A 12,423-nucleotide genomic window follows, 5' to 3' on the forward strand; every position below is an offset into this window, starting at 1 on the left:
GACACAGATATGATATGATATACAGATCTCTGGCTTATTTTCGCTTTGCACACTTACCTGCAAGATACTGGACCCCATACTGCCCCTGCTGTGCTGTGCTGTGCTGTGCTGTGCTGTGCTGGCTGTGTGTGTGTGTGTGTGTGTGTGTGTGTGTGTGTGTGTGTGTGTGTGTGTGTGTGTGTGTGTGTGTGTGTGTGTGTGTGTGTGTGTGTGTAACTGTGACTGTAAAGAGCTTAGTGCGTCATCAGGACTACAAGAGATCTACCTGAAGAGTTGAGCACAGTCTTTTGTCTCCAGGCTTCGTGCATCATTTATCTGTGGTAGATTTTCAAACCTTTGCTTATGGCCACGTCTCTGTTGTGTGTTGCAGGAGTGTGTGGCTGCTGTGGGCCCCTGAGGCCGAGGTACAAGCGTCTGGTGGACAACATCTTCCCTGAGGACCCCAAAGTGAGTAACTGCAGGTTTTAATAAAAGATGTTTTGCTGAGGACATTAAAGGCCGTCGCTGTCTCGCTGCAGCAGCCAGTCTGGGCCTTTAGCAGTGATTTAACACTGCGTTTGGTCCCCTGTTGTTATCACAGTGTTGAGATCGCAGCACAGACACACTGACACCTCCTCTGCCTCCAGAGAGCTTCCTCACCGCAGAGCAGAAATAATTGGCCACACGAAGGCTTCAGACTTAAATAAATCTGGATATTAACGGTGACATGGCTTCGATAACTGGACCACAGCAAGTTATTATCACCCATTTGATTCCTTGACCCTTGTTAATTAAAACACTAAATGGGGTTCGTCCTTTTTTTTTTTTCCTGCCTCCTCTCAGGTGCTTCAGACAGGTGCAGTGGGAAATCGAAATGCTTGAATGGTCGAGACTCTTTCTAATTAATTTGACAAGGTCTGGACCGTTGGAGCATTTCAATTTCCCACCTGCTGAGAGCCAGAGGAGCTGAAAACACTCAGGGGACCTCTGGTCTCAAATGAACTCCCTCCTCTTTACATACAGCAGAACGCCAGACGGCAAAATATCTTCACATCTGCTGTTTCCAAATAAATCTTTCTTCATTATGTGGAAAAACCTGAATCTGAGACCAGAGGCACGAGGAACAGGAAGGTGTAAAGTCACATGTCTTAACCAAACAGAAACAGTCATCTGCTGACGATATTCTTGTCAAACCTCCAGGATGGCCTCAGTAAATCCGACATGGAGAAGCTGACCTTCTACGCCGTGTCGGCTCCAGAGAAACTGGATCGGATTGGATCTTACCTGGCGGAGAGGCTGAGCAGAGACGTCGTGCGACACAGATACGGGTGAGTGACAGTTGTTTTAGTTGTTTTTCTCTCCAAGTTCTGTTATTAACTCTAATGCCGGGTCACACTGGATATGAGAGCCCCCCCCCCCCCCATGTTATCAGGTTAGAGTGACAACACCGTGCACGTGAGCCACATGCTCATCCAGAGAGTCTGCTCTGTTTTCCCTGTGTACCGTGCACAGCAACATACACGTTGAAAATAATCTTTCACCCCAATTATGTATAAATATCTGTCTGTCGAATATGTCACAAACATAAATACTTGCAAGACTTCCTGTACCTGTTTGTCTGTTTTGCTGTGAACTGCACGCGGGACACTAAAATACATCATTTTAATACAAAAAACACAATTAAAAAGAGTAGAATAGAAGTGGTAAAGACATTTAAAGGTTGAAGGAATACAAATTAAATATATAGAAATGTGTAAAATAATAAAATAAAAAAGAGATGACCTTCGATTTCGTCAAATAGTTTAGTTTAAGGCACTTTCACAAGTTTCAATCTGAATTTCAAAACTGCAATGGAGGCGCCCGCGACTCGAACCTGCCACGCACACGTGCCGCTCGCACATCCAGTGCAGAGCGTGCCTTTAACTGGTCGAGGGTTGGATCAGCTTGAGCGGGACGATGACAGCTTAAGTGTTAAGACAGTTTAAAGCAGAAAGTGAATAAAGCTCTTAAACGAAACGTTGAATAATCACCGCGGTGTTCTGTGACATTTTCAAGTTGTTACATTTCCCTGAACCATTTAGTGCTTTCTGCTCCTGGAAGCTGATTAAGACGAGACGAGAGACGTGTTTCTGAAAAGAGGACGTGCAGTCGTCAGGTGTCAGGACTGATGTTTCTGATCGGTTCTGTTTTTGATTCGGCTCTCAGCTCGCAGTCAGGGAGCAAACCTCTGTCCCTCTCTCCCGTCGGGTCATGTGTGTCTTTATGGAACCGTAACGCATCCGTCCAACGCAGACGCATGTGCATGTATTTAGGTTCGTCAGGTCATTCAGATCCCAGAGATGTGACACATGGAAGTTCTGTATGAGTCCAAAAGTCCATGCCACAGGCAACAGATCTAGTAGTTAGGTTCTGTGTTCTGGACTAGAAACACTTCTATGTAACTTTGTGTATTGGTCCGGACTGAGGTCGGATCACCTCAAACAAGGTTCTGGTGTTGCATTCACATCCAAATAAAAAATGAGAAAAACAAACAGAAAACAATAAGATAATAAAAAGTGCAGGTTTGAAATAAACAAAGGAAGAAATAGACCTTTAGTGACTGAGCGTGGAAACCTTTGTTCTCAGGTACGTGGTCATTGCCATGGAGGCTCTGGACCAGCTGCTGATGGCCTGTCACTCTCAGAGCATCAAGCCCTTCGTGGAGAGTTTCCTGCACATGGTCGCCAAACTGCTGGAGTCCAGAGAACCGGACCTGCAGGTCCTGGGAACCAACTCGGTAAGTCAGCCTCCTTCCGAGCTCTCAACACAACAGATTCCAAGTAACAAATTCACGTGAGAGAGAATGAGAACTGCATTGATGCCACTTGGGGATGGGCGTTCAACATGCAGCCTTAGAATAGATAGAAGAAGAAGAAGAAGAAGAAGAAGAAGAAGAAGAAGAAGACAGCTGACGTTATCATACAAAGAGAACATGAAACATCAGTCGTCTGTAGCAGAGGTCGACATTGGCAGTTAAATACCTAATCTAACTTTTACATTGGCAGAAGAAATTGCCCTGTAACGTATCCTGTAATTATTATAAGCCTCTATGTGCCGCCAGCAAAGTTCAGCCTGGTTTCTCCTTCCAAGTCGACTGAAGATGAACCCGGAGTTTTCTCTCTCTCTCTCTCTCTCTCTCTCTCTCTCTCTCTCTTGCTTCATGTCTCCTGCTCTGAGCCTGATGTCCTTTCCATTGTTGGCGTCTCATCTAAGCAGGAAACAGAGCTGAAGGTTTAGATGCTGAGGCTCTTGCATTATTTATGTGTGGTATTTAGACTCTGACAGAGAAGGAGAGCGGATGCAGAGCCGGTGGGGGGGTGGGGCTGGGGGCTGTTGACAGTGGTACAGACCGTCTTTTAGGTTGAGAGACATGTCCATTCAAGTTCCTGATGGTTACAAAGCTGAGACGCACTATTTAATGCAGGCGTTTTAGTTTTTTTTACGTTGTAGCTAGTATTTGTTCTGTGAGGTAATTATTCGTCTAACGAGTTTGTTTGCGTCTCCAGAGCAACAACGACACAGAGCTCAACAATTTGTGTTTCCAGCGACAGTTTGAAACCGTTGGACCGCTTCACACAAGGTTTCGGGATTGGCTTCACTTTGTGGACCTGAAGTCTACGTTCATCTTTATCAACAGTCTGTGAATCTGATTCGACTTTTCACTCAGTGTCCTAACTTGCGGCCGACGAAAACAAAACCCCATACAGCCTGATCTAAGTATGATTTTGAACATGATGAATAGACAACTTGTGTTGATTTGCGGCTGTGGAGAAGATTTTTGATGATCGTTCAGCACAAACGAGAAGCGAGGGGAAACTCCCGGTCCGACCGTTCACAGGCCGGGTGGATCTCCATCATCATCACCTGAGTCTCAGGTGGCAGCAGCAGAAGAACACTTTGCTGTGATGAACTGCAGACGCCAGGATTTGTGAGAGTTGCCTCCGAACTTCCTGTGAACTTTGTGTCACCCTCCTGTCCGGAGGAGGTGCACGTGTGAACGCAAATGTCTGAGTGAGACGCTTTCTCCTCCTGACCTCCTGATATAATGTCCATAGAAATCCAGGAGCAGTGTGAACAGCAGAGGATCCTCCACTGATTCACTGAGTGAGTGGGGGGGTGAGGAGCTTCTAACACGGGACACAAATGTCTCTGGTGAAGAAGTGCTGACACACGATGAAGACACAGACGAAGATGTGAAGAGAGTTCGTGGTGATCAGAGCTGACGACGGTGTCAGGTGATGTAAACATGATCACGTGACCTCTGCAGCAGAGGTCACACGTCACTTCCTGTCTCTGTCTGCTGCACCCGGCTGCCCCCCCTCTCACCTGAACCAGGAGGAGGATCTGATGCTGTGAACGAGTCTGTGCAGAAAACCTGCTGCTGTGTTGTTCAGCTGTGAAACACAAACTCTGGAGAAGCTCTGGAGACGAGTCTCTGGATTGAAGTCACAGTCCCAACACCGGCCGCCCAAAGGCCCGAAGCCTCAACATATTCAGCCTCCACTTATTTATTTTAATCCATTTTTATACCAAAGTGTCTCTTTTCTTTTTTAATGACTAAGGACGCCATGTTTGTCTCACCTTTCATGAAACTGTTTACAGACCCAAGTTAATTGGACGCGTTGGTTTGTCTTTTAAAAGGTGTTTCTATTCTAAGCAGTGATGGCTAACGACCAATTCAACCAAAGAGGCGACAACTGTGCAAATGGATTTGACTCTTTACTTCTTGTTATGTAATGAGAATGCACAGATAAGTAAAACCAGTCCATTTCTTTTTAATGACACCTTTTTTTTTTAATTGAGCTCTTTACTGCCCGAGGGAAACAAAACAAATTGTGCTGGAGTTCGTTTCACTCTCTCATCTTCTCGTTGTTAAAAATGCTAAGTGCTTTGCCACGAGGCGTCGGTGCGGCGTGAAGCCGGCCGCTTTTTGATTAGTCTCATCTTCACGGCAAAACCTCAGGTTCAACCAGAATTACCCACAAACCCCCCCCCCCACTTCTTCACGTAAAGCACTCACCCTCTCGATGCTTCAGTCGTCTCAACAACTTTTAACATTTGTAAATGAGGAAAATGATCCGGACGCACAAACACACAGCAACACTTTGAAATCCCTGCTTATAGAATCAAAGCCTCCCATATTTCATGCTATATTAAAATGCATTGTATTGGATGAATTAATCTGGTAGTCACTGTGAGCACATCGCTCCCAAAGCAATTTGTCAGTTATTGGTTTTTAATTTTCTTTTATTGCATTGACTAATTTAGATTAATTTTATACCTCTTAGTCTCTCATATATATATATATATATATATATATATATATATATATATATATATATATATATATATATATATATATATATGAATATCTCCTTTTGAAAAGCAGTTTAATGTTTTGCCACCATCGAAGATCAATTGTGTAGATTTTCTCAAATGATGCCTTTTAAAGTTGTTGGGGTGTGTTTATATATGATCACTTATGATTTGTGGCTAAAGAGGTAAAATGACCGGACTGAATTACAACAGATTTGTAGCTTTTTTTTAATTAGCTGTAATTTCTTAGCAGTTATATTTTTAAACAGCTGCCTGTGTGTGATGTGTATATGGCTTTATGATCAAATAAAACCTATTTGAATCCATTCGGGGGGGGGCCCTGCTCAACACCCACAGTCGTGACCAGAGTTTCCCCCTCAGCTCCTCATAAACACAAGCTGGTAATTATTATTTATGAAAGTCTAACGCCTGGACTCCCTCCTCTGCTGCGATGCTGTAACACATCTGGGACGCTGAGGCAGAGCCGCTCTCCTGGGCGCCAGCTGCCGGCGTACCTCCTCCCATCGCAGCCGTATCCCCACGAGAGGTTAGCTGCAAAGTGAAGGATCAGGTTGAACATCAGGGTTTTTGTCAATGATGCCAAACTATACAGAGGCAATTTAATGCAGTGGACAGTGATGGGGCGTCGAAAACGCCACTCGAGCGCAGCTGACTGCAGGGAGAGAGGAGGCCTCTCCAGAGGAGACTGGTTTGAAGGGAGGAAATTACAGGCTGAACAAGAGGAGGGAGCTCTCTAATGGTTATGATTACTGTCACCATCACTTCCTGTTCAGAGCCATGCAACAGTAGGACAGTATTTTACTCTGAAATGCTGCGAGTGTCACTGTAGCCCTGGTTCCTCCGCAGACCCTCAGCAGCTGTGACCTGAAGAGGCTGGACGACAGTGTGGACTGTTGGAGGTGGATTGAGGACAGATTCTGACACTGACACTTTGCCAAGATGAAGGCTCGACTAATTTCTCTGTGATAGTTCAACTTGAATATTTTGTCTAATACTAAAGTAGCATCAGTCGGACAAGATTAAGAGAAGATGACAACGATTCTTAGTGGTGTAAAACAGATTAGACCTTTTTTAAATGAGCTCCACACACTTTGAAGGAACTGGGAAACTATGGACAGATGACTGAAGGCAATTAAAGGATCCAAGAACCAGATTTTCTATGGAGAGAGATTTGTCTTCCAGATCAGTAAACTTCAATCGAGCCACGCTGGTCATGTTCAAAATGTGTTAATAAGAACTCATGTTGGACGCTATAATGATGTTGTCTTAAGTCATCTGAGCTTCTTTCTGGAACGGGTCCTCTTCCACAGAGTCCGCCATCCTCCCAGCCCCTTTGTAAAACGTCCGGAAAATCTCTGTTGTCTTCTGAGGCCTTGAGACAAATGAAGGCTAATGAATGTTTTCTCCTCCTCCCTGTCTCCTTCCTAGTTTGTGAAGTTTGCCAACATTGAGGAGGACACGCCCTCCTACCATCGTCGCTACGACTTCTTCGTGTCTCAGTTCAGTGCCATGTGCCACTCGACGCACGATGATCCTGAGACCAGAAGCAGGTAAGAAGACGGAGACGCTTCCCGCAGAGACGCGTCTCTTAAGATCTGTTTTAAATCTTATTCAAACCAACAGCCAACGGAAATAAGCCATAAAACTAAACTTTGACTTTGAAGTTTTGGACACTAAAGGTTTATAAAGTCTGCGTGCACTGACTCCCTGTTTTATCTTAAAGATTCTCAGATCTCAATACAATGCAACATATTGATTACAGATGTCGTTCCTGTGTAATAATCCCATGTGCAGACGCTGTCCTCTCCCTGACTGCGCTGACTTTTCTTCATTTGAAAAACACAACTAATGTAAATATGTCTGCGACAAAACAGCAGATTTTTCAATTCCGTTCTTTAGTTGAAACCAGCTGATGGATCAGTGCAGATTGTTTCCCTGATTAATTCTCTTCAGGTGATCGAGTCGGAGAATCCAGCTGCTTCACTTAAAACTGTGTCAAATGAAAACACACATTTACTGGCTTTAATTTTCACTTATGGAAATACTGATGGTGTAGCATCATTTCTGTTTATTGAGATTATCATCTGCGTCCACCGTTCAGAAACACCCTCATCTCCTAATGCAGCGATGGATCCTAGCGACAGCACATCCAGTGGGGGGGGGGGCTGTAATACAATCCCCTCGAGCGCAGGTCTCATCCCACTTAAATCCAGCGAGTACAGAATTAAATATATCTCCTCCTGATCCATATTTCATGGCCTTCCCCTCCCACTGCGACCACATGGCTCACTCGGCGCTGCAGGAGAGCCTCGCTGCGTTTGAAGTGCTGAAATATGAGCATGTGAAAGACGGGATGGTGAAATGAAGTGTGGGAGAATGGCTGAGCTGAAACGATGTGAAGCCTTCAAGTGATTCACAGAGAGATGGGCCTACCTGCCTGTAATGTCTCGCTCGCTGTGTCAGAGGTTTAAACGTCCTCTGCCTCCAAACAGGAACTTCAGCTTCTCATTTTTCTATTTGTGTAAAAAGCACCAACGTACTTATTCCTACTTTACAGCGTAAGGTCAAGAAGTTAGAAAATTATAGAGAAAACACGACGGCTCAACGAGCAAATGATCGAGGAGGGAGAAATATCCTTTTAACAGGAAGAAGTGTGTGTGTGGGGGGGGGGTAACTGTTGTCATTATCAAACCCTTGTGACAAAGAAATATAATTGAAATTTTACAGTTTAACCATAAACTTTATTATAAATAACTATAAATGAAACGAAATATGTCGAGCTTGAAATAAGAATACAAACACATCTTTTACTTAAAATATAAATATAGATGTTCGACTTCTCTTCATTGTTTATTCTGTAAAATTCTGAATTGGCCAACCGATAAATCAGTCAGCTTCAAGTTATGATTAGTAACAGGAGCAGTGACGGCTCATTCAATAAATAACAGCAATACTGAAGATGATAATAATGTTTATTATAAATAAAAGACTAATAATTGTAATAGTTTAGTAGTCGAGGCAGATCTGGCTCCTGCAGAGGAACGAGAGGTTCACACGAGTTTCAGTTCATTTATTGCTGTGTTATTATTCCATGTTCACTGGAGGACAGAGGAAGAGAAGTGCATCATGGGAGTTTTCCTAGCAGTCTAGGTCTATGGCAGTAGAACAGAGGGATGGTTCATCTGAGCAGCTTCATCAAAGAGGAGGTTTCTGCCTCCTGAACTTTAACATGGAGCTGGAGAGAACACACCATGACACTCTGAATTTGTCCCTTTGGGATAATTACAGCTGCAAAATGATTAATATAGCAAAGCGGTGAACATCGGACTCTGGACTTTAGCCGTCTTGTTCCTGCACCTGATTTTTCTTATTGGAGAACAGATTCAGGGAGAATCTGAGTGTCCGATCCTCAAGATCCTGAAGAAGCTCTTGAGGACTCGTCTCCTCCTGAGAGCAGCTTCTCTCCTAACACACTAACAGGCCTAACCACCACTTACTGTGCACTTCTTCACCTGATCACCGGAGTGGGACAGATTCAGCTCTTCACTTCTCTGCTGCTTCAGGGTGGTCACTCAGCCGAGAGGCATGAAGCTGCACCAACAAAACCAAAACCAAATTATTCACAGTCATGAATATCAATGCTCTACATATGTCAGATTTTTCTCCACACCAGCAACACCCAGTGGCCGGAGCAATTATGTTTTATGGTAGTTCCCATTGTGAACATGATATGAACACGAGGGACTTTCTTCAGATTTGGCAAAAATGTTTAGACTCAAGGATAAACTGCTTAGATCTGAGAGGTCAAAGGTCAGAACCACTGTGGTCTCACGGACACAAAGAAAACCCCTTTAACGTTTGACCAGGAAACAGTGGAAAGTGGAAACAACACTTTAAACTGTTCGATGACTCATCCTGCGCTCGGGCCCATTTCCTCATTCAGTGTCCAATCAGAAAGCTTTTGGGAATTCTTTACTTCCTCCCTGTGACGATGAATTCTGCCAGTTAGCAACCGGTGCGCAGGGAGCTACACTGTCCTATTCATCCGTTAAATCGGAGGCGGTGGCAGGAAGTCCATGTTCCGTGTTGACCTGCTAGTTACCATCGATGCTATTGGCTGCGGTAAACGCCGATCGATATTCACGACAGTTCCCTCCATAGCTTCGTAAATCCGCAGAATCAAATAGTTCCGAAGTCCGAACTAAATACTTATGAGCTGTTTCTCCAGTGGTGTGAGACTTCCTCATAATAACACACACATACACACGACTGTACACCGCCTCTGTGGGCCAATCAGAGCCGAGCGAGTCTTACATCACCGTTTCCTATTTCGGTCTTTAGTCTCCGCTCGCGACGCGGGCGAGTGTATGAGCAATAATATGAAAAGCAGGGCGGGTGACCTCGCCTCGGGCCTGATCCAATAACCGCCAGAGAGATTCTATTTGGGAATTCGTCTCCACCGTGGCAGCCAAACAAATAATGAAATACAGGAGAGAGACGAAGAAGAAATAAACAACCCGCTAACACACACACACACACACACACACACACACACACACACACACACACACACACACACACACACACACTCAGACGTATACAGGAGACAGAACTGATGTGTTTCAACGCACAAAGACGTGAGCGCTCCGGCCTCAGCTGCTGCACCGACACTGTGAGGAGGTGTTCCCAGCCTGCAGCAGAGAGAGAAGTCTCCAGGTGTTGTTTTAATGCTCTGCTGATCGGTGCTGGAGTCACAAGGTGGGCGTCGCAGTGGGAGCAGGCGTCTTGTGAAGTACTGCGCGGTGTCACAGCCTCGTCTGAGACTCGCCGCCGCCGCCGCCGCCGCCGCAACCGAGCTATTTATACCTCCTTAACAATCCAGCTGGCAGGCAGAGACTTTCTGTGTCTTCGAAACAATGAAGAATTCTGTTTGTCTGACGCCAGGCTCCCCGACCGATTCCCTTTTCTCTTCTTAGAAATAAAACTGCAACCTGACGATTGAAAGATCACTTTGCTCAAGTGAAACCTCTGCAATGAGATGTTTTTAATTCTCTTATTCACCTACCAGAGCTTTTCAGACTGAACTGTGGGAGCCTGACTGGGCTGCTATGGGCTCTTCACGACAACAACATATTGAGGGCATATTTAAGAATATGGGCGATTACAAGAATAAAGTTGATAATATTTGAAGATGTGTTGTTGAGTGAGGTGTGTTTTCCCTCGTACAGGATCCGTGTGGCGGGGATCAAAGGTCTGCAGGGCGTGGTGAGGAAGACGGTGAACGACGAGCTGCAGGCCATCATCTGGGAGCCGCAGCACATGGACAAACTGATCCCGTCCATGCTGTTCAACATGCAGGACAGTGACGACCTGGACAGGTGATGCACACACACGCAGCTCGGGAGGGAGAGTGGGTCGTCCGGTGGTTCGATCCCCAGCTCCTCCAGTCCTCGTGATAGAGAATATAACCTCCGTCTCCTGGTGTAAAGAGCAGTCGTTGTAGTTTAAATAACATGAGGAGAATTTAGTTTCGGTTTGTCCTGAAGAATTAAACTTCTATCCGCTCAGTGGAAACACATCTGACGACAGGGTGAGGTACGGAACACAAACATACTTTATAAACCTGTATTTTATTTCCAGAAACATCCTTTAGGTTTTGATTTTTCTTGTTTGTTTTATGCTCGTCTTTATTTTTTGACCTTCTGCTTCAGCTAGAGAAACCTTCCGCTGAACTCGAGCCGGGGAATTACTGCGCTCGCTCTCCTCGCGGCTCCTCACACCTCAAACCTCATTATATTCACTCGATCCTCAAATCCAGGCGCGCAGTCGAGGTGAGGGAGGAAATCCTGGTGATATGTCACACCGAGGAGTTCTCTGCGTTTCCCTCATCCTCTCTTCCTGTTGCTGAGAAGAGCAGCTATGGCAGAGATCAGCGAGGACAGGAAGCTTAACACTCGCCTCACCACATTTCATCCGAAAGAAACCACAAGAAAGGAACTCATATTTCACGCATCAATCTAAGATGTATTACATTATGATCAATTCATTGTTCTTTAATAATTTGAGTCCATCAAACAACAAGCTTTGCATCTGGACAGACAGAGGGAGCTGCTCTAAGAGATTTTAGACACTAGAGAAGAGTTTCTTGTCCTAATTATTAGTATTTATTTTTTATTTCAGCAGGAAAGTCCCGTCGTCCTCTCCTCTGGTCGTCTCCTCTCCTCTTTCTCTGTTACTTGTCTTTCCCTCACTTTTGCACTTCTCCTTCTTCATTTTCTCCTTTTCCATCCTCTCTTCATCTCCCGAATATTTTATAACCACCTCTCCTTTCTTCCTCGGTCTCGCCGTGGCGTCCTCGTGCCTCTCTGTCTCGTTCGGATGGTTTCCATGTGAACAAAAAGCTATTTTTGGACCCTGTTTTTTTTTTTTTTTATTCCTCCATTTGAGTTTTTCTTCTCCTCTTTGCTTGTCTGTTCATGAAGCCACACAAGAAGGAGTAACTTCTTTTCATCACCTGCAGAGGAATAGAGTGGGCTAGGATGGGATCCGACCACAGCCGCCATCTCGATGTCTGGGTGACGTCGCCCGTATTAACGCAGGGAAGCTTGAGAGGTCTTGACCTTCTCTGTGCCTTGAGATCATGTATATTAGGATTTGGCGTTATACAAATGCAATTGAATTGAGTGTTGCTGTCCGTCCTGCACAGAGAAGAGTGAGAGAGTCGGTCACTCTGCTTCTAGTTTAACAGACCAGTGCCGTGTCCGTTCTGAACCTGGCTGTTGTGTCTGTGGTGATCGTGGTCCACAGGACCTGAAGTAAAGATCTGCTGCTGCACAAAGCTCTGTTCACCTTCGACTCGACACAGAACCTGAACCGGAGAACCAGTCGTCGTTGTCGTGATCGACAGAATCACTTGTGTTGATGAGTCCAAGCCACTCTGCTGTTTACATGGAGTTTAATAATATGAAACGTATCTCGTGTCCAAATCGCGATTCCTCAGACATGAGCTCTGTTATTAATTCATTAGATCGATAACTAATGCTGTAATTTCTGCCAGTGAAGTAGAGT

The 12,423-nt window shown here is 45.0% G+C and overlaps 1 protein-coding gene across 3 annotated transcripts in view; it reads left to right on the forward strand.

Moving 5' to 3' along the window:
* efr3a (EFR3 homolog A (S. cerevisiae)) overlaps positions 1–12,423 on the forward strand; it is a 62,477-nt gene that overhangs the window by 25,804 nt on the left and 24,250 nt on the right. For all 3 annotated transcript variants that reach the window (XM_034614199.1, XM_034614200.1, XM_034614198.1), the window contains 5 exons: positions 371–447; positions 1,180–1,307; positions 2,605–2,755; positions 6,784–6,905; positions 10,584–10,733. In XM_034614199.1, the coding sequence (XP_034470090.1) occupies positions 371–447; positions 1,180–1,307; positions 2,605–2,755; positions 6,784–6,905; positions 10,584–10,733 (628 nt within the window). The remainder of the gene's footprint in view (positions 1–370; positions 448–1,179; positions 1,308–2,604; positions 2,756–6,783; positions 6,906–10,583; positions 10,734–12,423) is intronic.

This window comes from Hippoglossus hippoglossus, chromosome 17 (assembly GCF_009819705.1).
Source record: "Hippoglossus hippoglossus isolate fHipHip1 chromosome 17, fHipHip1.pri, whole genome shotgun sequence".
Classification (NCBI taxonomy): Eukaryota; Metazoa; Chordata; class Actinopteri; order Pleuronectiformes; family Pleuronectidae; genus Hippoglossus; species Hippoglossus hippoglossus.